Below are 26738 nucleotides of genomic sequence, written 5' to 3'. Positions count from 1 at the left end.
GTGTTTGTGCCGCCCACTCGTGTCGCTTAGCATAGTCATCCAGCTACCTCGGTGCAACCTTTTGGACATAAAAACACTATTGTGAGGTGTGAGGTGTTCAGAATAGACTGGGAATGAGTGGAAATTAAGGTTATTGAGGTTAATAATAGCATAGGAGCAGAAAAACCTACAAATTCTGTGATTTTAGCTGTTTTTATGCTTTTTTTCAAAAAAATACAGATCCAAAACACAAAACCCAGAACCCAAAACACGGAAGGGTGGTTTTGGCAAAACCTATCCAGATCCAAAACACGAAGAAAGATCCAGATCCAAAACCAAAACACAAAACACGAAAAGTGGCCGGTGCACACCCCTAGTCCACATGCAGTGCGTGTGCGCAAGCCTGTCTTTCCGACCACAATCCTCTTGCTCGTTAGTCACTACGAGGTCGTAGCTGTGATTGACATTTCTTGCCGTTTGTGGGTGGTTACAGGGGAAGGTGCTTGTGAACGGGGGTGTGGTGGTGTGAACGCAGGTGTGGTTGACCTTAAAAAAGGGCGTTTTAAGGGCATGCATATATTACTGAGCGAGTCATCACTCACATCATCTCGTTGCAATAACAACGCTACTGCTCGCAGTGCTAAAGGTAGCCCAGGGTCTACCCTAAGCATTGCGACTGCAGGTGATGGTTTCTGCCTCAACCGATGTCTGTAGCCAATTAACAATGTAACAGGTGTTAATCGTTGGTTGCAGCCTGCGACCGACTCTGAATTAGGCCGTAGAGATAGGAGGTGTGCTTTCATTGTTGTGGGTGTTTTCCACGCTTACGATGTGTGTTGCGTTTGAGTGCTCATTTTGCATATTCTCGGTCACTTTGGGTGCGACCGATCGCTCCCGAGCGACCGCCTCTGATTGAGGTCCATAGTCCTGATCTTGGCCCATCAGACTATTACCTGTTTGGTCCCCTGAAAGAAGACCTAAGAGGACGAAGATTCACGTCTGATGAAGAGGTGAAGACAGTGGTGCATTTGTGGCTCACAGCTCAACCTAAAACATTGTTTAATGAGGGAATACGACAGCTTGTTGACAGATGGACAAAGTGTATTGAAAAGCAGGGAGATTACATTGCAAAATAATGTATATCTTTTCTGAAAGTTGATTTAAATAAATTCTACAGCCAGAGTGCGGATCATGTTTGACTCACTATGGTATATACAAATGTATTGAAAAAACCCAGTGGGGTTGGATTCTTTTTATATCTGTAAATGTCGGTATTGCGTACACATCTGAATTAGGCCCATGATCTGATGAATACCAATTTCATGATTACATAGTCATTGTATTTTCTAGTCTTAATGCTATACTTTGTTGCTGTACTGTTTATCATAGGTGACTACATATTAGATCACAAACAGCACACAAGTACAGTATGTCATTTAAAATTTCAAAAGGATTATCTGTTCAAAATAAAATGATTGGCCCACTTGTGTCTAATCTCATCCGGTTTTAAATAGCCTTATTTTTCCCCCTCAGCAGCTGCCTTTATCCTGACACACTAAATCATGTATAAACAAAAGCCATAGCAGGAAGCCTCTGTACTCTGGGTTGGCACGTGACATCATGATGTAACATAAGTAGTGCCAGGGAGGCACTGGGAGCAGGATGATGGGTGCCTCCTATGGAAAGCTGGGACGGGATTCCTCACCAGGCACTATGTTTTGGGAGCTTGGCTGCTTTGTATTGCAAATAATCCTCCTGTCACAGACAGCAGCAATGGCTCACCAACGCTACCTAGCTTTATTCTAACACGTGGCGGGCACGCAAAAGAGCTTAAAAGCAGCCGTCACCCAGGTGAAAACGCAGTAAAATGAAATTTTACAATAATACAATTTATTGTGTTTATTTTAATATTTTCTTTACAGGTAGACTACAGGTGCCAGTGGGCCCTTATACCCTGCATGCTGGTACTTGTGGTTCTCCAAGTACCAGCATGTAGGGGAGGCTTCCTGGAACCTATAGTTTACCTGCAAAGGACAATACACTATACACAATCAACCCGGCACCTACTGCCCAGGAGTTCCGGGGATAGCCCCGGGCTATCAGCCTAGGCCTGGGATGCCCTGGAGAGGGGGACCCCTTTATTGGGGGGGTCCCCAGCTCCCCAAGGATCCCAAGCCTGGGCTGACTAGCGGTCAGGGGTAATGCTTTGGCCTGTGGCCATGGTGAAAGGGCTCCTCTGGCTGTGGCATTACTCCCCCACTAGAAAGGACCTGTTGCTGGTTCTGATAAATACAGGGGGACCCTACTCATTTTTCCCCCATGTATTTCCAGAACCAGGACTGGATCTGAGCCCAGTGCTGGTTGCACAAAGTATGGGGGACCCCTATGTCGTTTGTCAGCCATATTTTGGCAACCAGGGCTGGTTCTGACTTGCCCAGTGCTGGTTGTGCTTAAATACGGGGGACCCCATGTCATTTGTCCCCTGTATTTAAGCACAACCAGGACTGGCTGTAAAAAGCCTGGGGGTGGTTGAGGGGGGTTACTACACACAATCAACCTGGTACCCACCGCACAGGAGTGCTGTAGATAGCCCCGGGCTGTCAGCCTAGGCCTGGGGTGCCCTGGAGAGGGGGACCACTTTATTGGTGGGGTCCCCAGCTCCCCAGGGATTTCTGGCCTGGGCTGACTAGTGGTCAGGGTTAATACTTTGGCTGGGGGGCCCGGTGAAAGGGCTCCCCTGGCTGTGGTATCAGCCACCCCACTAGAAAAAGTCCGTTCCTGGTTCTGGATAATAGAGGGGGACACTACTCATTTTTTCCCCCTGTATTTCCAAAACCAGGACCAGATCAGAGCCCAGTGCTGGTTGCACAAAGTACGGGAGACCCCTACATTGTTTGTCCCTCGTATTTTGGCTACTAGGGCTGGTTCTAACTTGACCATTGCTGGTTGTGCTAGTTACAAGGCACTCCAATGCTTTTTGTCCCCTGTATACCAGGACTGGCCATGAAAAACCTGGGTTTGGTTGTGCTTTGGGGGGGGTCACCTTTTTTTAATTTTTTTTAACATAGATGCATAGATGTATCTCACTGATGTGTCAGTGCATCTGTGACTTATTGATTTTATTTTCTCAGGTGCATGCCCAGTACCGGTGAGCCCCCTGTCACCCACTGATGCCCCTGTGCACTGCTCTTCACACACACTGCTGCCGCTACCCCATATGCCTACAGCCCGCCCCTGCAGCTGTCTCTCACTCTGCACCTCTTAAACCACCTGTATGCTGGCCCCTCTTCCACCTGCGCTAGTGTAGCATTTTGTTGCCCTTCTCCCCCACAGGTGGCCCGGTTTGCACTTCCCATCCCTGAAAGTTAATACATTTTTAAAAAGCTATGAAATTCCATAGACAAAAAACCTTACGGTTTCACATGTCCCATTAAGGCTTCTTAGACATGATCAGAAATTTCACAAAACCTTACGAATTTGAGCCACTCAAACTAGAAAAAGCAATGCAATTATGATCACTAAGGCTGATTCCTTAATGGATGTGTTCCTTGTGTAATACAGATTTGGTATGCCATGACACCATGTGGTTAACTGCAGATTCAGCACTCTCACAGAGTAAGATTGCTGTCACTGAGAAAAAGGTTCAGCTGCTAATTCACAGATTTGTGTGCTCATTGGAATACACACATGCAGTCTATTCAACTGAGGTCTGAGCAGCACATAGAGCTGTGCAGATGGGATAAGAGTATTGTGGATGGGGGGAGAAGACAAAGCTGTGTGCATGGGGCAAACAGAAAGGCGTGGAGAGGGGAAGATTAAGTAGTACAGATGGGGGTGAGCCAAAGTGATGCAGATTGGTGGAAAACATTGGTGCACATGGTGGGGAGACAGAGTGGCATGGTTTGGGAGAACAGAGCAACATAAATGGGGGTACAGAGTAGCATAGATGCAGGAAGACAGAGCAGCGCAGATGGGTAAAGACAGATTGGTGTGCATTTGGAATACAGACTAGCACAATGAGAGAACACACAACAGTAGGAATAGGGGAAGACAATTTGGTGCAGATGGGTGGGAAGACAGAGTGGTGCAGGTGGGAGGGGAAAGACAGAGTGGCACGGTTGGGGGGGACAGTGGTGAAGACAGAGGATGAAAGAGTGGTAGAGATGAGGGGAAGACAGAGTGGCATGGCTGGGGCAAGGCAGTTGTGCAGATGAAAGGAAACACAGTGGCATGGATGCAGGAACACAGGGACTGATTCAGACCTGGACGCTATGCTGCGCTATGCTGCGCTCGCTCGCATTGAGCGATTTTTCGCAATCTGCACATGTGTATAAGTCACAATGCATGTGCACGAACCAAGCATTGCGATGGGAAAGTGCACGCCCATAGCCCGCAGTCGGGCCGCTATTTTGAGTGACAGATAGTGCCATTTGTGGTTGGTAACAGGGGAAGGTGCTTGAAAATGGGGGTGTGGATGTGCGAATGCAGGCGTGCCTGACTGTCAGATCGGCGTTTAATGGGTGTGCATAATTAGCAAAGTAGCGTCATTACACACGTGACTGGGTTGTATTTTATCCAGAACTGCTCACAATGTTGTGGTGGAAAAAAGCTACCACAAGCACTGCAAGCAGCTCTGATGGCTCTCGATGTTCCTGATTAACTCTGTGGAGTAGTAGTAATACATAAAAGAAATACAGCGACGCTCCAAGGCTTTCAATTAGGTCAAAATGTGTATTAATAGTTTCTAATGTTTCAGAGCCCACTGGCTCTTTTGTCAAGGTTTACAAGTGAAAAAGAATTCTAGTTGATGAATAAATAGCAACTAGTCCTTGCGCTAATCTCACAAGTAGAAAATACACTTTTGAGCTGCTAGTCCAATTAGCCAGTACCACTTGGTTTAAATAGGCAACCACACAAAAAACTGAAGAATAGGACTGCACTATAGTTATCTGGAAATAAACACCTGCAAATTGTTTGTTTGAATAAAAGATTTCAAGGCTTCTCAATAACTAATTATACAGATTTATTCACAACCCATGATATACATAATTAAAAACACATAAAAACAAAAACCACATATTCAAAATGTTTAAAAATGGCAATAGTAGCTTGTTCTTTTAAAATGCTTGTGACTTGCTTGTTTAAGTCTCCATAGACAGCTCTGTAACCACATATAATATCGAAATGATAAAAGTAGATATGGTCTCCTAGTGTAAGAAAAAGACTTTGGCTGTGATAAAGTGAGGAATCATGTTAAAGCATGACTCCATTTTGTGTTCAAATGCTAAGAAGAAATTATATTCTGTGTGAGACATTGTGCCTGAGAAGGGCCTCATTACTTATCTATCTATTCTAGCTCTTAGGAATGTATTCATATATAAATAACTTATGTTAGCCAATTTAGACTATAGTAGAGTGTATTCATCCTTTGTATTCAAGTCTGAGTTATATGACAGGAAAGATAAGAGATTATATGTTCCTATTGAGAGCAATGGTATATTATGTTGTCAAGAGACTGCCTTATACCAACGATGTATTGTCTCTAAGATTAGACATAGCTAATAAATCCCTTGAGAGGTCATAGATTTATAGCTATAGATAGTAGTACTAATATTTGTTTATTGATAAGTTAGGCAATACGGCCATCTACTGACAATGTATGTAATGCTTGGAATATGCTAAATATATTCATATATACTGTATTTTAATTAGGTAGATAAGAAAATTTGTTGCACATGTGCAGAATAGATTTCTTTGTCTCTATGTTAATTTGAGTGCTATAAAATAATCTGTCTGTTCAAAATAAAGGCAGAGTGGTTTTGGAAACACACAGGTCTTGTTGTTTCCCATCATTCTCCAGCCATAACATGCACTGTGTTAACTGGTGGCTGACTGCTGTATGTGAGCTGTGGAGGATAAAGGGTCTATTAAGATCAGCGTTATCAGCTGTATAAGATTTCAATCGTCCACAGATGGCAAAGTGGAGATATAACCTTTGCATATGCTTATGCTGATAATAGCAACAATATTGGGATCTCACCATACAAATCCAAAGTATACTGATATAACCGCACTGCTGTCTGTTTGCAATTGCAGTCCGTCTTAAGAGACCTCAGCGTGATTGAATTAGGTGGCTGCTCTCCCGCCAGGTGCTCCTTTAATATGCGATTAGTCTCTGTAAATGGTTATGAATATTTCTTTCAGCCAAATGTAATGGTTGCATATGCTGGTCCAGGCGAGTATATGATTGGTGCAAATGCAGTCACAAACGAATCTGCCCCCTCCATGTCGACATGTTTCGCTCCTCCAGGGAGCCTTTTCAAGATTTAAAAGAACAAGCTACTAGTGCCATTTTTAAATATATTGAATATGTGGTTTTTGTTTTTATGTGTTTTTAATTATGTATATAATGGGTTATGAATAAATCTGTATAATTATTTTTTGAGAAGCCTTGAAGTCTTTTATTCAAACAAACGATATGCAGGTGTTTATTACCAGATAACTATAGCGCTGTCCTATTCTTTATTTTTTTGTAAGGATTACAAGTGAAAAAACATATACACATAGAGTCTTACCTTAAATACTTAGCAGTCTGTATAGCCGAGTGAGGCCGGGGGCAGGGGCACATCCGGCTCTCCACGCGAGGTGCTGGCCGAATCGTCCACTGCCAATGATGTCATCCACACCGTGACAGCCGTCACCATGGTAACGCGATGCAGGGTGAATGTACTGTCTCACCGGCCCCACCAACGCTAAAAGACATGCACTACAAGAAAACATAACAACCCTAAAAAAGTGTTAGAATATGTCTGAACATATAAATCTCTCTAAGTCGTGTGTATAGGTCACACGCTAGAAAGAGCAGAGGTATGCATGTATATATAGGAGTCATGGATAGAAAGACAAACCTCATACTATTCTGCACATTTGATACATTTGTAGCCAAGCGAAACCTGGCAAAAAGTAACTAAACTATAGGTAGAATGTAGCAACAACACAAAGATAGCTGGTATTGAGATATATATATATATATATATATATATATATATACACACACAAGATGTGTCCAATGTGCCCGGAACTCCAAGTATAAATAATGCTACGGTGCCCTCCAGGGTCAAAAACAGCCCAATACACAAGAATCCATGAGCGGATGCACTCACGAGACTGAACAATAACATAAAATGGTCCTTTAATCCTATGTTTCGGGATCAACTCCCATCATCAGGGGCATACAGCAACAGTAAAAACACACCCATCACACATATATATACCCACAATACTTATCTAATCAACTTAAAAACATGACACACCTGTTTGGGAGCGAGCCAGAGAGGTCCCAGTCAGCGTGGCCGGACAGCACATCGCCGTCTGATGACGTCACTCACTCACGCCTGCCTCACGTGGGCGCTTTCCAGTGTTGCCAAGCAACTAACCAGACAACAGCCCACGTGGGGCCAAATACAAAAAATCTATCTGTGCAGTGTAAACACAATACACACAAGAGGATAACTTTATACTCACTCTGTGATATCACTTGTCAGCTGCTTTGATGTTGTAGAACAAGGAACTAAAACTGAAATAATAATTTTGTAATTTGCAAATAAATACATAGAGGGAGTGTTGCAAAGTTGGCAATAAAATGAGTGCACACGTGTAACCCACCATATAGGAGTGAATGTGTATGATCTCATAAAGCATAAAGATGCACTTATTGAGCATTATGCTTTAATTCATTACATTAATAATCAGCACTTTTTATGTCTTGCTTGTTAAAACCAGTATGTATGTTATAATAAAATGTTACTTTCACGGTGTATGTTGTGTTTTTTTTCGTATTGCTTTGGTTGTGAAACTACAAGTACCAGCGGGCCCGTAATGCCCCGCATGCTGGTATTTGTGGTTCTCCAAATACCAGCATGTGGGGGAGACTTGCAGGTACGTGTAGTTCCACAACTAAAGACAATATTTAACCATTTATTTTACACTACACACTAACACTATCAACCCGCCACCCACCGCCCTAGGGTGCCGGAGATAGCCCCGGACTATCAGCCTAGAAAAGGGGGACCACTTTATTGGAGGGGTCCCCAACTCCCCAGGTACCCCTGGTCTTTGCTGACTAGCGTTCAGTGCTGATGCTGTGGCTGGGGGGCCCAGTGAAAGGGCTCCCCTGGCTGTGGCATCAGTCCCCCACTAGAAAGGGTCTGGAGCTGGTTTTAAATATACGGGGGACCTCACACCATTTTTTTCTCCATATATTTAAAACCAGGTCTGGCCCTGCTGCCTGGTGCTGGTTCTTAAATTACAGTGGAACGCCATTCATTTTGTTCCCCATAATTTTAGGAACCAGGACTGGCTTGCAAGTCCGGGGCTGGTTATGCTTTGGGGGGGGACCCTATGTAATTTTTTTAAAAATAAAAACACTTTATATTAGGTATACAGGCAGAACCACACACAAATCACACTGATCTGTGTATGTTTCTGCCAAACTCGCAGCTCAGGAGGTGGTCTATTTGAAACTTCTATTTCACAGTGACTTTACTACAATCTCACACGAGATCGGAAACTCGATTCTTAGTAAATTTGCGAGTTCCTTCTTTTTCATGTAAAGTACTTCCTATTTTGGCCGATGGTGAGTTTTTTCGAGTTTGCAATCTCACATGAGTTTTAACAGTGAAAAAAGAGAACTCACTTCCAAACTCACTCGAGTTTGTCTTTAGTAAAGTTGCATGATGAAAAAAATGCCTAAACTCATGTGAGATTGCAAACTCACACAAACTCGAAGCTTAGTAAATTTACCCCTAACAGTGATTGTACAGTACAGTTGAATGTGCACCTGGGTGTTAGGCATATCTAACTAATGTGAATTGGATTGTGCTGTCTGGAAGATTCTGAAGAAAATGGAGGTTCAGCCACCCCAGGCAGTGCTGCCCCCTGCAGGAATATGAGTATGGGATCCTAGGAGATCTGTCTTATCCTGGGTGATGTGACAATGTCTCAGATGTACTGTAACTACTGAAATTATGTTGGTAGAAGATAGTTCAGACATGTCAGGATTTTTCCAGCAAAGTACAGGTATGTAGAATAACTGCAGGAGGATTACATGAGGCTACTGTACTGTGCACTCAAAGCATAGGGGGAGATGTATCAAACTTTGGACAGCGATAAAGTGGATGTAGATAAAGTAACTGTCATTTTAAAGGCTGTATTTGAATAATTACATTTAAATGGTGATAGATTGATTGAATGATTGATACTTCTCTCTACAAGGTTTGATACATCTCCCCCAAAGGGAGATACAGTATTACTGATGTTATGTGATCTTGCTTTTACAGAATATTAGGTACGTGTTTTTGTTATTATGCAGTATCATGTAAGTATTGTTATTATTACATTCAAATATTTTGGGATGTAATTACACCAAATAATCTATAACTGTGATTGGTTGGAGGTTATGGCAATGTGTGAGTAATGTATGCTGTATAATAGAGGCTTTTCCAATGGCTGGCAATGCCACTCTGCTGGTTGGCCTCAAACACCTTCGTCAGCTAGACCCTCCTCTCCAGGGGTGCCACACATTACCTCATGGGCCCCTGCCATTGCAGGTCCATTATGCTCTAGTCTGACACTGTGTTTAGCATACAGTATAAACAGATTTTTACATATTACAGAAACAGAATCAGTTGTTATTATGGTCTAATAGTGTGTTGGGGATTCACGTTACCTGCATATCCGAGCTCACAGGGCCATACCTGCGCATCTGTAACAAAATGGATTCTAACAAATTAAAATTGTCAGTAATTTCTATAGCAAAAACATTAATCAACCTATAGGTATTCATTCTAGTAATCACCGCAAACTGTATCGCTGATATTTTAACTGTAATAGTCATCATGGAGCTGATTCTGAGGTGCACGCAAAGCAGCTGTGTTGTGGGCCAGGCGGAAACCTGATTTGCTACCTTATGCTAATGCCAGAACCCATAGCGCTTATGTGGCGGTTCGCCTCTGCGCACGCTCTGTATGCAAATACTTGCAGTTTGCATCTGTGCACAGAGATTAGTCCAACTCAGAACCGGCCCCCATATGAGAGAGCAAAGAAACATTGGGAACATTAAGTGCTGAGTTTATAGTGCAATCAGTCCATTTAATTAATATCTGGTACCTGCCTTTGTTTTGTGCCATCTGCAACAACTTATATTGAAATTAAAAAATGGACCCAGATTTATCAACGAGTGATATTCTTGTTATAACTCATTTCTAATCTTAAATAGTGCTCCAAAAAAATCAGCTCCTAGCTGTCATGTGTTTGAAATATGAAAGTTAGGAGCTGATTGGGTGGAGCACCAGTTAAGATTAGGAACGAGTGATAACAAGAATGTCACTTGTTGATAAATCTGGGCCCATGTTTCTATTACAATATAGGTTGCTGTAGATGGGTCTTAAGTGTGTCACATTAATTAATGCCATCTATGGACAGGTCTGCTGGAATTGCTCAGCAAGGTGCCTATACATACAGTTTTTTGGTTAAAGTGTTTGGTGTTCAGTATTTATTTAAAGCTGACAATTCATTAATAACTTTTGACTTGATACATTTTGTTCTTATTGCTATAAATACAGTAGCATTTTATTTAGATGTATCCTGTAAAATGTTTTCCACTTTGTTTATATAGGATTAACATAGTTACTTTGCTAAGGGGAGGATCATTTATAATGGAGAGGGAGGGGTCTCAGCACACTATCTACACCCTTATCTGTCTAAGACAGCTGCTATAAGACATACGTACCAGTGTTCATACCATTCATCTGGGGGAAGGTATGAGAAGATAATCTGGTTGGGGCCTGATTATCATACCTCCTGGCACTTGGGAGTGGGGCATCGAGACTTTGTTTGTGCGTTTCAGCAGAGCAGCAGGTGAGAGAGAGACCTCTCAAAATTTACCCTCCCCCCCTCCCCGTGGAACACTGCGGGCCGTGGGTAGGACAATGGGACAGTGCCCGAGAAGCAGGTAGGGATTATGAGAATTGCACCATTAAGTGAGTGGGGCAAGGCATCTAATGCTGTAAATTGTTTCATCACACCTCACTAAGGTAGCATGGTGCTTATTGACACAATTTGTATCATTATAACTCTTACCCATCCACTTTGCAAACCAGTGAGCTGTCTTCAGGGAGAAGTAGATGATATCCCAATAATCTGGTAGTCTCACTGACATTCTGGGAGAGTATGTAACTATGAGGGAGAAATATCACGCCTTCCAAAGTGAACAAGTGGAGAAGTAGCAACTAATCATCTTCTAGCTAATAATTATCAAGTACATTCTATAATATGATAGCTAGAAGTTAATTGGTTGGGCATCTTTTTCATCTGTGCTTTAGAAAGTTTGATGCATCTCCCCTTATGAGTGATAAATTACATGCACATATGCTCTAACGAAGCTTCTGCAAACTTTATTACCGCCAAACATGTTTACCACTGCATGTGCAATATAATATTCTGAGATTCTTTGTACATTAGGTAGAGTTCACCAGTTTGCATCAAACTTTACACCGGGCTTGACAAACTGCATCTTTCCAGGTGTTTTGGAACTAGAAGTCTGAGCATGCCCTGACTTGTAGTTTCCCAAATGGTTTAGAGTCACAGGTTGAAACTTCCTTGCCTACTCTCTTGGAAGTTGCAGAAGGCTCACGATTGTTTGAGCAGTCTCCCGCAGTGGATCTTCTGCATCCCGCCCACTTCCTAGTGAAGTGGGCAGAATGGGGAGACAATACGGGGAAATTGCAGTACAGCACAGAGGGGCGGGATGAAAATTATGCCAATTATGTCTTTAGTCCTGCCCCCTCATCACAGACCCACGAATCCCACCATTTTGCCACAACAGGGATGCGGCTTAATGAGATGGAGACCCTGGCCCCAACCCCAGAGCTGTCAGCTGCATTTCTTCTCTGGGCTTCTCCCGGAGAGGAGCTAATTAAAGTAGGCAAGTATGGGTTGAATACTTCTGCTTTAGACACCTATACAACAACCTATGCTTTCTCAAATAATGTTCTACTTAAATTTCTCTAGCCCAAGTTCCAGGGGCATTTCTAGTGAAGATGGGGCCCGTGTGCAGTCTCCGTCCTGGCCCCCTCCTCCCTGTTCGGCACCCAGCAGCGCACTGAGCTGTGCACTGCCAGCGCCAAAGTTATAGACTCTGGGCACTAGAGTGTGCCCAGAGTCTATAGCGCAATCGCAGGTCACCGACCTGGCATCACCACTTAATTCACATAAATACTTTTTCTTCACTTTTCTATTTGTTTGTTTATTATTTATGTAATTTTAATTATTTCTTATTATATTAGCACTTATTGATTATCTTTTACACATCTATACTTTACACTTCACTATCACCTTTCTTCCATTTTTCGTGTGATGCCCTGGGAATGGTCCTTGGCTGGATTCTTTTGAGGCGCCTTGTGCCTCGGACGCGAACCCCTTAATGTTAGGGACACCAGTATAGAGGAGCCTTGACATTGGCCTAGCGCTTAATCATATATTTGCAAATATATGCAACTACTACCTCTGAATTTCTATTATCATATAGGATTTGAGTATTTTTGCCAATATTGCTGCAGTGTGCTGAAGGGAATATCCCTTTTTTTCTCTGGTTCAGTGTAAACCCCGCCCTTTACAAGCACCTGGGCAATATCATTAAGCTGATTTGAGCGACCACCATTCTTTCTATTTGTACGTTGGAGAAAGGCATAAAAAAGTGGAGAAACCATGCTGGACTCCAAAAAAGTGACAACTTTGTAACCAGAATCATATAGAACACAAGTACAGTGTCAAATGAGTGATGTGTGCATTTTTTTTTAAATGAAACAAATGATAAAAAGCAGACTTTTTTTTTTTAATCTCGAATGAATTAAACGAAAGATTAAGAAAAAAGAAGATTTTGTTATCATTTGAGACCACTTAAAATATTTTCAAAAGCATTTCATAACATGATAAAAATCTATTATTTTTTATGTTATAAAACTTTAATTAAATTTGGGGTGCCTAAACTAAAGAAAAAGTTAATTTGGGGGTAATTTGAGGCCTTTTTAATAATAATTAATATGCAGAAATGGGGGTACAAAGCCAGGCATTTTGCATATTCAATAATATCAAAAATATACAAAAACATTACATTGAAATGATAAAATAAACAGAGACAAGGTCTAGCAGTGATCTAACCCATCAAGATTCTGATTGAGGGGAACAAAGGTCAGTAATATCCACAGGAGCACTATATATAGTAGAGTGTCTCTGTTCTTCTCTTTATTCTCCCCATCTGAACCATTTCATATGAATGGACATAGTAGAGGAGGAATATTTAAAGTTCATTGTTTCGAATAGAAAATGTTTTTGGACTTTAGTCCCAATAATTGCAATGCTGGGTATAGAGGTTGTCTTCCACATCTGGGCGATAGAGGCCTTGTTGGCTACCAAAATGTGACCCATGATATATCTATGTCCATGGGACAACTTTCCAGTTTAGAAATGAAATAGAGCAGTCAGGGGTTCTACAGTAATACACATCCCTACCACTTTGCTAATCATTAGAAATACTGCTGTCCAAAGCAATGGGCATGACCAGAAAAACTGAAGAATATCTCTCACACATCCACAATTTCTCCAGCAATACTGAGAGACGGAGGGCCAGATTTTGTGTTGCTGCTCCAGGGTAAAGTTTGCTCTCTGAAGCAGTTTATAATACATTTTCAAATGATTAATGCACTTAAATAGTGTAAAACAAGAGTGGAAGATAATATCCCACTCTTCTTCGAAAAGGACCCTGGCTAGGTCCCCCTCCCACTTAATCTGGAATGGCAATTTCCCCCTTTTACTATGCAATATCTGATGTTGATACCACCAAGAAATGCCCCCTTTATGATTAGAAGATCGTAAATGAGCTAGTAATAACATGGGAAAGGACGGTTTCTTAAGAGGCGAGAGTAGGCAACTCTGCAACCAGTGTCGCAGTTGTAGATACTTCTAAAACTCCTGCTTCATAAGACCATAGTGCATTTGAAGGTACAAGAAAGATGCTAAATCATTCTCTATGAAGATATTACCCAGGGAGGAAAGACCACCTCTAGTCCAGAATCCTAATTGCAAATCGGGGATCAAATTAGCTACTGTTCTTATGGACAAAGCTGGAGCAGATTCAAATATCTCCTCACTAGAGGAAACCAATTTATGCCAATCTGATGTAGTTTGAACTGCCTTGCAAAGACCGAACTGCAGAAGGAGGCAGCCAAAACAGATCAGGGAGAGGAAAAGGACGCATAAACTCTCTTTCAATGACTACCCAAGGTTTGGGCAAATCAAGTTCAAACCAGTCCCTGACTTGGCTAAGTAGGCAGGCTGAGTGGTATTTTTCAAGATCTGGAAAGTCTACTCCCCTAAAAGTTTAAGGAGGGAAATAGTACTCCTCGCTATTTTAGGTTTATTCCCATTCCAAATGCACCTTATAAGAATCTGATAAAATTTGTTACAAACAGGCTTAGGAAGGGGTCTAGGTATGGTACGGAAAAGATACATGACTTTGGGAAGAAGTACCATTTTAGCAGCAGCAATCCAGCCCAACCAAGACACCTCATGCATCATTTACTCCTTAGTCAGACTCTCCAAAGCCTGCAATAAAAGGCCATAATTGCAATAAATGATGTCACAGTCTCTAGCCAAATTAATTTCTAAATATGTAAGTGATCTGGACTTCCAAGCGTATTTATATATCTCCTTTAATCTTCCTAAGATCTCCGCCGGTATATTAAAGGAAAGGGCTTCAGTCTTATTAGTGTTTAACTTATAAAACTAGACTGCTGCATACTCATCTAAAACAGAGTGCAGTTTAGGAAGGGACACTTCCAGATGGAGCAAACATAATAATATGTCATCAGCAAATAAACTGATCTTACGTGAGAAGTCTCCAAAGGTAGGGCCACATATAGATTCCAGAGCCTTTATCTTTTCAGCCAGAGGCTTATTTGCCAATGCAAAAATGAAAGATAGAAGGGGACACCCCTGACGAGTGCCATTGGTAATTTCAAATCTTGAGGAAAGACGGTCGTTAACCTTAGTAGATGGGAAGGTATATAGAGCCAAAATGGAGTTAACTATTCTATTCCTAAAGCCAAAACATTGTAAACAGTATGTAAATACCCCCAATGCAACCTGTAAAATGGCTTTTCGGCATCTAAAGACAAGATTAATAATGGTTCTTGAATGGAATCATAATATTCTATAATGTTGAGAACCTGATGCGTATTGTCCAGGGCTTGTCTGCCCATTACAAACCCAACCTGGTCAGACTTAATAATAGTAGGTAAAAGATGACACAAAGATTTAGCTACTAATTTTGCAAATATTTTAACATCAGTATTTAACAAAGCAATAGGGCGATAATTGTGCATAGAAGTAGGGTCTTTATCTGGTTTAAGGATAGCTACTATTTGCCTCTTTAACATCTCCTTCGGGAACTGTTACGGTGGCTTCATTAAATCCTGACAGCAACACTGGAGTTAGATCAGTTTTAAAAGTTTTATAAAAATGAGAAGGATATCCATCTGGACTATGCACCTTGTCAGATGGCAAAGAATTTATAGCCACCTCAACCTCTTCCATTGACCAAGGAGAGCTAAGGGACAGACAGGCCTCTGAGTCTAAAGAAGGAAGAGAAAGGTCATTTAAAAAGTTTTTGATATTAACCTTAGTTGGCTGAGGAGTGCTAGGGTCATCTTTAAGGTTGTTCAGTTATGAGTAGTAAGCAGCAAAAGCATTAGCAATCTCAACTAGGTCAGAAACCTTTGCTCCATGAGAGGTATAGACTTGCTGTACTCGCTCTCTCCTGCCAACCTTGTAACTTACAGCCAGCAAACGACTAGCATGGTTACCAAAAATGTAAAACTTCTGATTAAGCAGTGCTATATTGTGCAGCACCTCCTGAAGAGAGAAAACATTTACCTTCTCCTGAGCTCTGAGAAACTGTTTAAATACTATTATTTTTAGAAGGATCAGCTTTATGAGCCTCCTCCAACCTAGCAGCTTAAATTTCCGCTTGAGCATAGTGCTGGTTATAATCCCTCTTGAGTCTAGCTGCAGTCTGAATTGCCAAACCTCTCACAACTGCTTTTAAGAAACACCAAAAATTAATTGTGGAGATGTTCTCAGGGTATTAGTGCTCAAAAAAGGGATTACTATATAGCTTGTTGAGCCTCTGGCTAAGACAGGATATAGTTACTTAACCTCCAGGGGCCCGGGACAAACCTCCTAACACCTATATCCCAAATCAAAAGAGAGAGAAGTGATCCGACCACGTCATAGGGAGTATATCAATTTTACTAATGGAAGACAGTCCACTTATCTGATAGTGTTAAATCAATCCTAGAGTAGGATCTATGGACATGTGAATAAAAGGAAAGGCACGTTCTGTGTGGTGCTTAGTTCTCCACATGTCAAACAGATAATACTCTGCTAACAACTGGCAAAAACCTTTAGCAAATTCTTAGGGATGACCTGAACGAGAAACACTCGAACAAGACCTATTCATCATAGGGTCTAAGACCATATTAAAATCTCCAAGGATCAACACTGCTCTTCTGAAATGTTTTTGAAGTATCGAGCAAAACTTCCCACAAAAGGACAGCTGCCTAGTATTGGGTCCCACTAAAATTAAATATCTCCCCTCAGGACCTGCATGTTGTGATATCAATGAGAATGAATATTGCTGAGAGATAAGAAAGGCCACCCCTGCTTTCTTAGTAGGTCCATTGGCCATAAAACAATAAGGAAATCTAGCATTACTAAATAATGGTGGGGCTGACTGTTGAAAATGGGTTTCTTAAACTGCAACAATATGGGCTTTAAGTCTATGGATACTGATTTAAAGCTAGCTGTCTCTTCTGAGGGGAATTCAATCCTCATATATCAATTAATTGATATAATGTTAACCATGATAGAAGATAAAAGGGCAGTTTACACAGACCAATACAAGAAGGGTCAACATTTGTGATGCAAACCTGACAAGGTAAAGACAAACAAAGGGGTACAAAGGTAACTTAGAAAGGAAACTGAAAAAAGAAAAACTGAAATGACCCCACCTGGGGCCAGAAAGCATCGCCATAAGGTGACGACCCTTAAGAGAAAGTTAGCAGGGGGTAGAGGCCAGTCCCCCATCACCTGTGTTGTTCTTAACAATAAACGATAGAATAGTGTAATAACTTAGACACTAGGCCAGCCATAAACTAAGTGGTATAGGTGTAATGTACCCTGCAAAATGAAGAAACCTAGCGACTGGGCAACATAGAACATAGTACAACATATACAATTTAAGTGAGAATGGCATCAAGAACACATGAAGAAGGCCTAACATCATAGCCTACCAATGCCAGAAGTAAAACATGTGAGGCAGAACTATTAAAGCTGCTCAAAACAAACTTAAACACACTAAACACTTAAATAAAAAGAAAAGGAAAACATTCATTTTAAATGTAGAGCAGCAAACATAAACAGTTGGAGCAACAATGATACTTATGACTGAGAGCCCGCTGTTGACCAGTCCCGCTGAAGACCATGGTCAGGTGTTGAACCAGAAGAAGTTCCAACAATGTTTCACCTAGAGAGAGCTTCCCACCCCTCATCCAGGTTTGTAAACGAAACAGTGAAGCCATCATGAGACACTAATAGCTTGGTAGGAAAACCCCAGTGATACAAAGCATTGGCTTTCCTGAGGGCACTTGTAATCGGATAAAGAGAGCGACGTTTACCCAGTGTCACTTGGGATAAATCACTGAAAACCTGTAGGCCATTAAGGATATCAGCCAACTCCTCTGAAGGTCTAGCAGTTTTCAACAATGCTTCTTTAATGTGAAAGTACTGCATCCTCAATAGCACATCTCTAGGAACCCCCTCTGGTACATTTCTGGCCTTTGGAAACTGATGCATGAAATCAATGAAAAGGTCAGCCAACTGGACATTAGGTAGAAGCTTCTGAAAAATACCATCACATAGTTATGAAGACTACTGTTTGAAATAGTTTCGGGACTAGGATCAGCTTTATGAGCCTCCTCCAACCTAGCAGCTTAAATTTCCGCTTGAGCATAGTGCTGGTTATAATCCCTCTTGAGTCTAGCTGCAGTCTGAATTGCCAAACCTCTCACAACTGCTTTTAAGAAACACCAAAAATTAATTGTGGAGATGTTCTCAGGGTATTAGTGCTCAAAAAAGGGATTACTATATAGCTTGTTGAGCCTCTGGCTAAGACAGGATATTACAGATAAAGAGAGCGACGTTTACCCAGTGTCACTTGGGATAAATCACTGAAAACCTGTAGGCCATTAAGGATATCAGCCAACTCCTCTGAAGGTCTAGCAGTTTTCAACAATGCTTCTTTAATGTGAAAGTACTGCATCCTCAATAGCACATCTCTAGGAACCCCCTCTGGTACATTTCTGGCCTTTGGAAACTGATGCATGAAATCAATGAAAAGGTCAGCCAACTGGACATTAGGTAGAAGCTTCTGAAAAATACCATCACATAGTTATGAAGACTACTGTTTGAAATAGTTTCGGGACTCCTCTCAATTTAATATTATTACATCATGATCTGTCTTCCAAGTCCTCAACCTTATCATGAAGAGTTGCTTCAACTTGCAGAAACTCATGAAGAACTATAAGGTCGTTGTGCGACCCAAATTACCTCCTCCATTTTAGTTTCAAGATTATCGGTCCTCCCACCAAGCTCATCAATGGAGTGCTGACAGGCTTAAAGAGTGGCACAGAACTCCGCCGCTATGTCCTCCTTAAATTGTGATAGAAGCTGTTTCATGGTGCAAACTGTGAGGGTATCACAGTCATTAGGAGAGCTCCGAGCAGAGTCAGCATGGGTAGGAGAAGAGGTCACACTAGATGGAGGGGCAGATGTATCTTTTTGAAAGATCATTACCCCAGGTCTTGTAATTTTAGCAGGCTGAGGAGATGGCTTGAAAAAGGTGACCTTGGAGACAGATTTAGGCCCTCATTCAGAGCCGCTCGTAAGCGGCAGTACGCTCATAGCGTTCCGATGTTGTGAAACCACGCATGCGCCGGTGTTACACTGCGCATGTGCGTACGGCTGATTGCAAGCTTTTTTTTAGTCGTTCGTCGAATAGCGAACAGGAAGTGACATGTCAAATGTGATTGACAGAACAGGCCGTTTTTGGGCAGTGACGGGGGTGGAGATGGGAAAACGCAGGCGTGTCGAGGCATTTTGTGGGTGTCCCTAAATTATCTAATGCGAACGGCAAATGTGATCGGAACAAGTCATACGTCACTGTCTGATCCACTTTCCGTTCAAACTGCTCGCACAGCTCGTGGTCTGGTATACTCTACCACAATGTCGATGGTCTCGTCCTCTTTCCCGTGCCTCTTCGATGTTTCATCGATTTATCATTTCTTGCCAGAAAAGCAATCAACTTAGAATTGAAAACTTGCTTGTAATGTGTTTAGCAACTTTTTTTTTTTTTGTAGCACAAAACCGTACGCAGGTGAAATACTCAGCTGCTAATTTCTGGATTAGACAATCAATTAGCGCACCATTTTTTCTTTGTTTTTTTTATTTTTGGATTTTTAATTTTGGTTTTGTGTTATTGCAACAATATTGTCATCATGTTTGTGTTTTAGCAACATTTTTAATGGTCACGGAAATTTCGCATCCAATTTGTTTTGGCAAAGTGTTCCTTTAAACTCCTAAATGGTTTTTAACCCTTTTGAATCTGAATTAAAATTAATGTTTTTTTTTTTTTTTTGGGGCCAGGATTACCTAAAAACAATTTTTAGAATAATGTCACAATACAATGGAGCAGATATTGAAATGTTTTTATTTTTTACACACATTTTTATATTTTCATGTGCATTTGCCAGTTTGCAGTTCTGGCTAACGTCAAAAATTTTGACCCCCCCCCAAAAAAAAACAACAATAGTGGCATTTGGCAAAATAAAATAACACACATTAAAAACAATTCACAAGAAAGGAGAGGGAAGTTTTGGCCCTTAAGGAATATGGGGCAAGCACAGAAGGATTGTGGGAAAATTAGCCAGTGCTGTCATCGCTTTTTGCCCCGTTTAGCTGGGGTAGGGTGGGAGCCTGACCGGGTCCGGGATGTCCTTTGGCTGGCCTGTCCAGAGGCAGATGTTGGGGCCTCTGGACTAGGCAGAGGGCTAGGCACATTTGGAGGGATGGCTGTTGTTGTGCCAGAGGTGGAGGATCCTGATGTTCCGGCAGGAAGGGAGGGCTGCTCCACCATGTGCTGGCGAACGAGCTGCTCCAGGGCATTGGCAATTCGGATGTTGGACCTGGTATTTTCCACCAGGGCCTGACCAATGGTCACATTGGCCGCAGCATTTTGCTCCATGGCCTCTGCCACCCATAGCAGACTGGCGTCCATCCTCAGCAGAATCTCCGTGTGGTGATCCAATTTAAAATTGAGATCCATGAGGAGGGCCACTGCCTGCGAGGGGGATTGCCCTGGACTGGCTTCTGCAGGGTCCCCAGCCGGATCTACTGCTTCCTCCCCTGCAGAGCCAGCAGAAATTCTGCGGCCAAGGCTCCCCTCTGGAGCAGACTCATCCGCCTGTGTCTCTATGAGAAAAATGAGAAAAGAGGAACATTAGAATCTACATATTGTCACAAACACATTCAGAGTTGGTAACATAACAACATTTACCTGGGACAACATGAGGAGCCGCAAAGTCTGGCATGTCCGTATCCATGTTGGACATGCCAAACACCTCCTCATACTGCACACACCCCTGTGCCAGCTCTTCCAAGTCATTAAGCTCCAATGACACAGGGGTGGGACCCCCACCTGTCCCCCTTGCATGCCTAGCCCTCTCTGCCAGTTTTCGTTTCAGCTGATATTTATAATCGGTCCATCTGTGGGTGAAAAAGTTTGCATTATTCCTGCAGTATTTGGCCCTGTAACCACTTTTTTTGAAAATGTAGTTTTTACGTACTGGCGTTTGACATCCCGGGGTAGATGTTAAAACTCACCCACCCTATTGACAGCACTGGCTATCTCCGCCCACATTTTCCACTTCTGGCTTGCACCCATATTCCGATCTGCCTGTGGCAGGGTGTCAAAACACATTTGTACCAAAACCTCCATCTCCTTTCTTGTGAATTGTGGCTGTCTTTTTTTTTGGGTTTCTTTTGTTGGCCTACTCGGCCCAGCAGCCTCTTCCATGGCATTCTCAACACCTTTTTTCAAAAACATTGTTTAAATTTAGATGTCAATCTTTCTCTAAATTCGGGTTCTAAATAATCCTTTAAACCAAAAGAGACAAATACTTACCGGGTGCCTCTTGGCCATTGTTTTGCTGGTCTGTAGCCATTTTGAGCACAACAACTTGAACTACAGCAGACCGTTTGTGAATTTCCGTGACGTATTTATACATGCGTCCTTATTATTCGTCCGCATCATTGATTGTGCGCTCCTATGATCCGTCCTTAATTTGAGCGGGAAAATAAAGACTATTTATGGCTTTTGGCGACTCGAGTCGAGGTGGCGGGTGATGATTGTTGGAGGTTTCATGTGTAGTAGTGAATTGTTGGCGGGATTAGTGGATTGAGGCGGATTGTTGGTTGTAGTTGTTTCTTGTTTTTTTATTTGGATTTTCCGTTGGCTTTTTTTTCTTGCGGTTATTTTCTTTGTTGGTTATTTTTTGAGTAAGTATTTTTTACAACTCCTTGAAAAAATAAGGCATCTACAAACCAAATGTTCTTATTTTTTTATTTTGTTTTATAATTTTTTAACAGTTATTTTGGCTGGGCCCCATTGAAGTTTTTGGACTGTGACTTATTTGTCGAATTTCAGTAAGTTTTTCTTTTTTCATGATTTTCCAAATTTGATGTGTTGGTCTTCGCATATGTTTTGACCAGTAATGTTTTATTTCTAATTTTATCAATCATTTATTAACACTAAATATAGCGTAATGTTTAGCCAAATATATTTCCTTTGTTTTTCCCTAAAAAAAGTGAACTATTTAGCGCACTAATGTTTCCTTATTCCCCATGTAAAAAAGCGAACTATTTAGCGCACTAATGTTTCCTTATTCCCCATGTAAAAAAGCGAACTATTTAGCGCACTAATGTTTCCTTATTCCCCATGTAAAAAAGCAAACTATTTAGCGCACTAATGTTTCCTTATTCCCCATGTAAAAAAGCAAACTATTTAGGTCACTAATGTTTCCTTATTCCCCATGTAAAAAAGCAAACTATTTAGCGCACTAATGTTTCCTTATTCCCCATGTAAAAAAGAGAACTATTTAGCGCACTAATGTTTTTTTTAGTATTTAATTTGGGCATTCTTGTTTGGCCACTCAATGTAGGGTGCATTTTCAAAATAATGTGTGCTCCCCCCTATCTTTTAATGCATTTGCCAAATTTTTAAGATTCCAATCTGTCCCCCAAAAATTCTAACTCGAATTTCTAAATTGGAAATGTAGGTTGTTGCACTCATGACAATACCCCGGCATGTAAGCATCTTTGGATTTTGCGGCAAAGATAAGTATATTTTTGATTTTACATTTTCAACAAACATTAATTACCTGGCTTACCATTTCAGGTTGATGTTGGTTGTATTATTTTGGCCATGCTTTAGGAACCCGACCAACCTCAACCTCGTCCCAGGCATAGGCAGCGTAGGCGTGCAAGGCCCCAGATATATAGAACATGTGTCACCCTTTTTGGAATGCCCGATGATGAGGTTTTAAGACGATACCATCTTCCTCCACAAATCATCATAGACACTCTCTCATTAATAGAGAGTGATCTGGAGCGGCAAATTGACAGTCCTACAGCAATACCACCACTTACACAATTAATGGCGGTGTTACATTTCTGTGCCTCAGGATTCTTTCAAACCACGGTGGGAATAGTGGCCGGAATCTCCCAATCCTCCTTTTCAAGGATCCTGAGGGCAGTGATGGAGGCCCTTTTCAAGCACCTCCATCATTTTATTAAAATGCCATTGGATATGGCTTCCCTTAGTGTGGTGAAGGCGAATTTTCACCAAATAGCTGGCTTCCCACACATCATAGGGGTTGTGGATGGTACTCACATACCACTTCAGCCTCCAGCACGGCTGGAGGCAATTTTTAGGAACTGCAAGCACTATAACTCACTGAAAGTAATGGTGGTATGTGATGCCTCCCTCCAGATCCTGTCCCTGAATGCAAAATTACCCGGGAGTGCACATGACTTATTCGTCATCCGGCAATCAGGGATTTAGCATAAATTAGACAACCTACAAGCTGGTGATGCGTGGCTTCTGGGTAAGTGGAGACCTTTATTTGAAACCAATGCAAAGCTTGATACACAGTGATCCTGATTGTTGTATTTGTTTTTTCACAGGAGACAGTGGCTACCCTTGCACGCCCTGGCTGCTCACTCCTTATTTGGCTCCCACACCAGGGCCACAAAGTGAGTATAATTCCGCACTTACAGCCACCAGGCAGGTGGTGGAGCGCTGTATCGGCCTTTTAAAAGGCCGATTCAGATGCCTCCACCGCTATGGTGGCGAACTCATGTATTTGCCGGCTATGGTTTCAAAAATTGTGGTCCTGTGTGGGATCTTTCATAACATCGCCATAAGGAGTGGTGTCCCAATGCAGCCAGAGGATGCCTTGCCTGAGGATGGCCCCCCCGAGGTTGGTCGGAGGTCAGTATGTGGGGGGGCCATACGCGATGATGTGGTGGCCAGATTTTTCAGGTAATTATTGTCAAACATTTACTTAATTGACACAATGTTGGCATGTACCATTGTAATGTTCCTTTTTTAAATTATTAATTTATTTTTAACTTTTCTTGTCTTCCTTTACACACCTCGACAAAACGATGCCTACTCCCTGTTCCACTAAATTGTGTACATGTGGCCACATTGGATCTAACTTTGGAATAAATTATTTTATCGCCTCATTTGTGGCTTTATGTTGGCCTGCTACTTATTTCATCAGTTCTTGATTGTTTATTTTGTTGTTTGCTTTTGGTGTTGTTTTTTTTTTGGAGTGTCTTTTCACTGTGTGAATTGCTTGTCACAATTCACTTTCTGTATGTGTTTGGTGTGTATTAAATTTTTGATTGACGTTAAAAAGACTGTTTTTTACTAAATTCGAATCACTTGTAACCTGGCACCAAAAAGTCCAACTTTCGTAATGCCTAATCCTGTAATGTGTGAAATGTTTAAGTCTTTGAACATGCTTTGTGGCTTAACAAAAACATCAAAGCTATTATGTTGATTCAGTAGGTTTGCCAAACTAGGCCTAAGCTGATTTTTAAAAAAATTTACATTACCCACCCAAAGAAAAACAAGAAAATGTTTGAATTTGTAATAACCTATTGGTATGGTGAGGTGTTTAATGTGGCAGCTTACATGCTTCCTAGCGCTTTGTACAATCTAATTTACCTTACTTTAAAGAACATGATCAAATAGTGGATATATGGAAGGTTAAACAATGTAATTGTTTCAGACAATGAATGAGACTCGTTAAAATACAATGAAATTTTAATTGACAAACAATAATTTGAAAAAAACAAACAAGGAAAAAAAAACATCGCCAAAGGGCCGCCGCCATGTGGTCAAGGACCACTAACATGGAAATCATGTGGCCACGCAAGGCGGCCAAACCTTCCTGCATACAATGCATCCGCCTCTTGTCCTCTGTTGGAAAAAAAAAAGAGAAAAAAAGAAAAACCTTACATTATAAGTTTAAAAAACCAATTCCTCCCCAAAAAATAGTGTAAACAAAGATCCAGTTGTGATGAAAAAAAGAAAGTACTGGCAAATGCAAAGATGGCAGAAATACTAAATTACAAATGAACACACAAAAAGGCGACCACAAAAAATAAGAAGTACCCTTGTTAGGGTAAACAATAACTACCCAAGTATGGGTGTTTGGACATGTGTGATATGTATCATTGGTAAAAATCCAATACATTGTCTATCAAAATAAAAATGTCAACAATACAAATGTAAAAATGTATAACTGGGAAACCTACCGGTCATAGGGAATTGGGGGTTTGTAGGCCCTCCATCCTCCTCCTCCTCGGAGGTGGTACAGTGCTGTAGGCTCCACGGAGGGGAGATCTGGGAGCTGCTTGATGGTGATGAAAACCGCCGGGGGGGGGAGGGGAGGGTGAAGAAAAGAGAAGGGGGGGTGGAGTGGAGGCTGAAATTTGATGTGGGCTCAAATTTCCAGAGGGAGGGGCCTCAGGTAGTGGCCGGTCAGGGGTGGAGGGGGAATTGGGGGAAAGTTAGGGAGTTGCTGCTGGGCTTTGCGTCGGACTGAGGGGCCGAGCCAGGCGTCTGTGCCTGCGGCGATGGCGGATTCTGCGTTCAGCCCCTAAATGAGTTGAGAAAAATGTTTAGTATTATTTTGGGGTGGGGGGGTTTGGCCCCAAATTAACAACTACACAAATGTTCTAACATTTAAAAAATTGAAAACATGCACACGCAGGCCTGTCCAAAAACTACCAACAGGGATATACTGAAAACATGCACATGCAGGCCTGTCCAAAAACTACCAACAGGGCTATACTGAAAACATGCACACGCAGGCCCGTCCAAAAACTACCAACAGGGCTATACTGAAAACATGCACACGCAGGCCTGTCCAAAAACTACCAACAGGGCTATACTGAAAACATGCACACGCAGGCCTGTCCAAAAACTACCAACAGGGCTATACTGAAAACATGCACACGCAGGCCTGTCCAAAAAGTACCAACAGGGCTATACTGAAAACATGCACACGCAGATAGGGCCGCAAAAAAAGAAAGGAAAATAAACAAACAAATACTTACTTTCAGCTATCCGCTGCCGAAAACAGGACAGCAAGCGTGATGTGCGGCGGCGCAGATCCGACCACCTGCGCTCTAGCTGCCCGATCTGTCGTTGTGAGCCGAAGGAGCACAGGCGACGGCGAACCTCCGCATAGGCGGATCGCTGCTGGTGGTTGCTGATGGGGGAGGCTGGCTGGTGATCCGCCGGTCCATCACCTCCGTTAGGACCAAAAGCTCCCGCCTGGTAAATGCGGAGGCTCTCATGATGGCAATGTTTTTTTTTACAACAAACAGTTTTAATAAAGGCCAGAGAAAAAATTTGATTGGCTAATGTAGTTGGTAAATTAACAGGAACCATTCTATTGGTTATTGTATGAGTCATGTGTCCTCCAGCCTAAAAAATATAATGTGAGTTATGATAGGCTTGATGCAGTGACATTCGTAAGGTAATTTAAACAAAGAAATGAAAAAACTAAAATATGCCTATCACAAACACATGAAAACAATAAGATCATTGGTTCAAACATGTATTTTTTAGAAAGTTAAACATTGTTGAAACCATACGTATTCTGCGGAAAAAATGACACACGGACAAGAATAAAGTTTATTGAAAATGCAAAAAAAAACGGATTGCAAACATGTGAAGAGCAATTAAGCTAATTAATATATTGATTGGCATGAAACGATTAAAGTATGTATGCAGAATGAACGAGCAGGTAATCGAAATCTGACAGGCTTACTTCCGGCTTGGACTTGTGCGAGCATTCCCTGCAACCAAATTTGGAGATGGACGGTCGCAATTTTGCTCGTTCATTAGCTAGAGGAGGGGTTGGGAGACTTTGGAGCGGAAGATTAGCTACGAGCGAACTTACGAGCGACCGCTTGAATTTACATTTTCTCGCTCGTTCGACGAACGA

The 26738-nt window shown here is 41.9% G+C and overlaps 1 protein-coding gene across 1 annotated transcript in view; it reads right to left on the bottom strand.

Annotated features, from left to right (window-relative positions):
- The window catches only part of LOC148506147 (uncharacterized), a 162808-nt gene that overhangs the window by 117858 nt on the left and 18212 nt on the right, over positions 1-26738 (bottom strand). Inside the window, exons 7-8 of the mRNA XM_088447196.1 lie at positions 9707-9742; positions 7504-7555 (exon numbers count right to left, since the gene is read on the bottom strand). Coding sequence (XP_088303322.1) covers positions 7504-7555; positions 9707-9742 — 88 coding nt within the window. The remainder of the gene's footprint in view (positions 1-7503; positions 7556-9706; positions 9743-26738) is intronic.

Source organism: Taudactylus pleione, unplaced genomic scaffold (assembly GCF_031769625.1).
Source record: "Taudactylus pleione unplaced genomic scaffold, aTauple2 ptg000423l, whole genome shotgun sequence".
Taxonomy (NCBI): Eukaryota; Metazoa; Chordata; class Amphibia; order Anura; family Myobatrachidae; genus Taudactylus; species Taudactylus pleione.
This window is presented reverse-complemented; position numbering and strand designations above follow the sequence as displayed.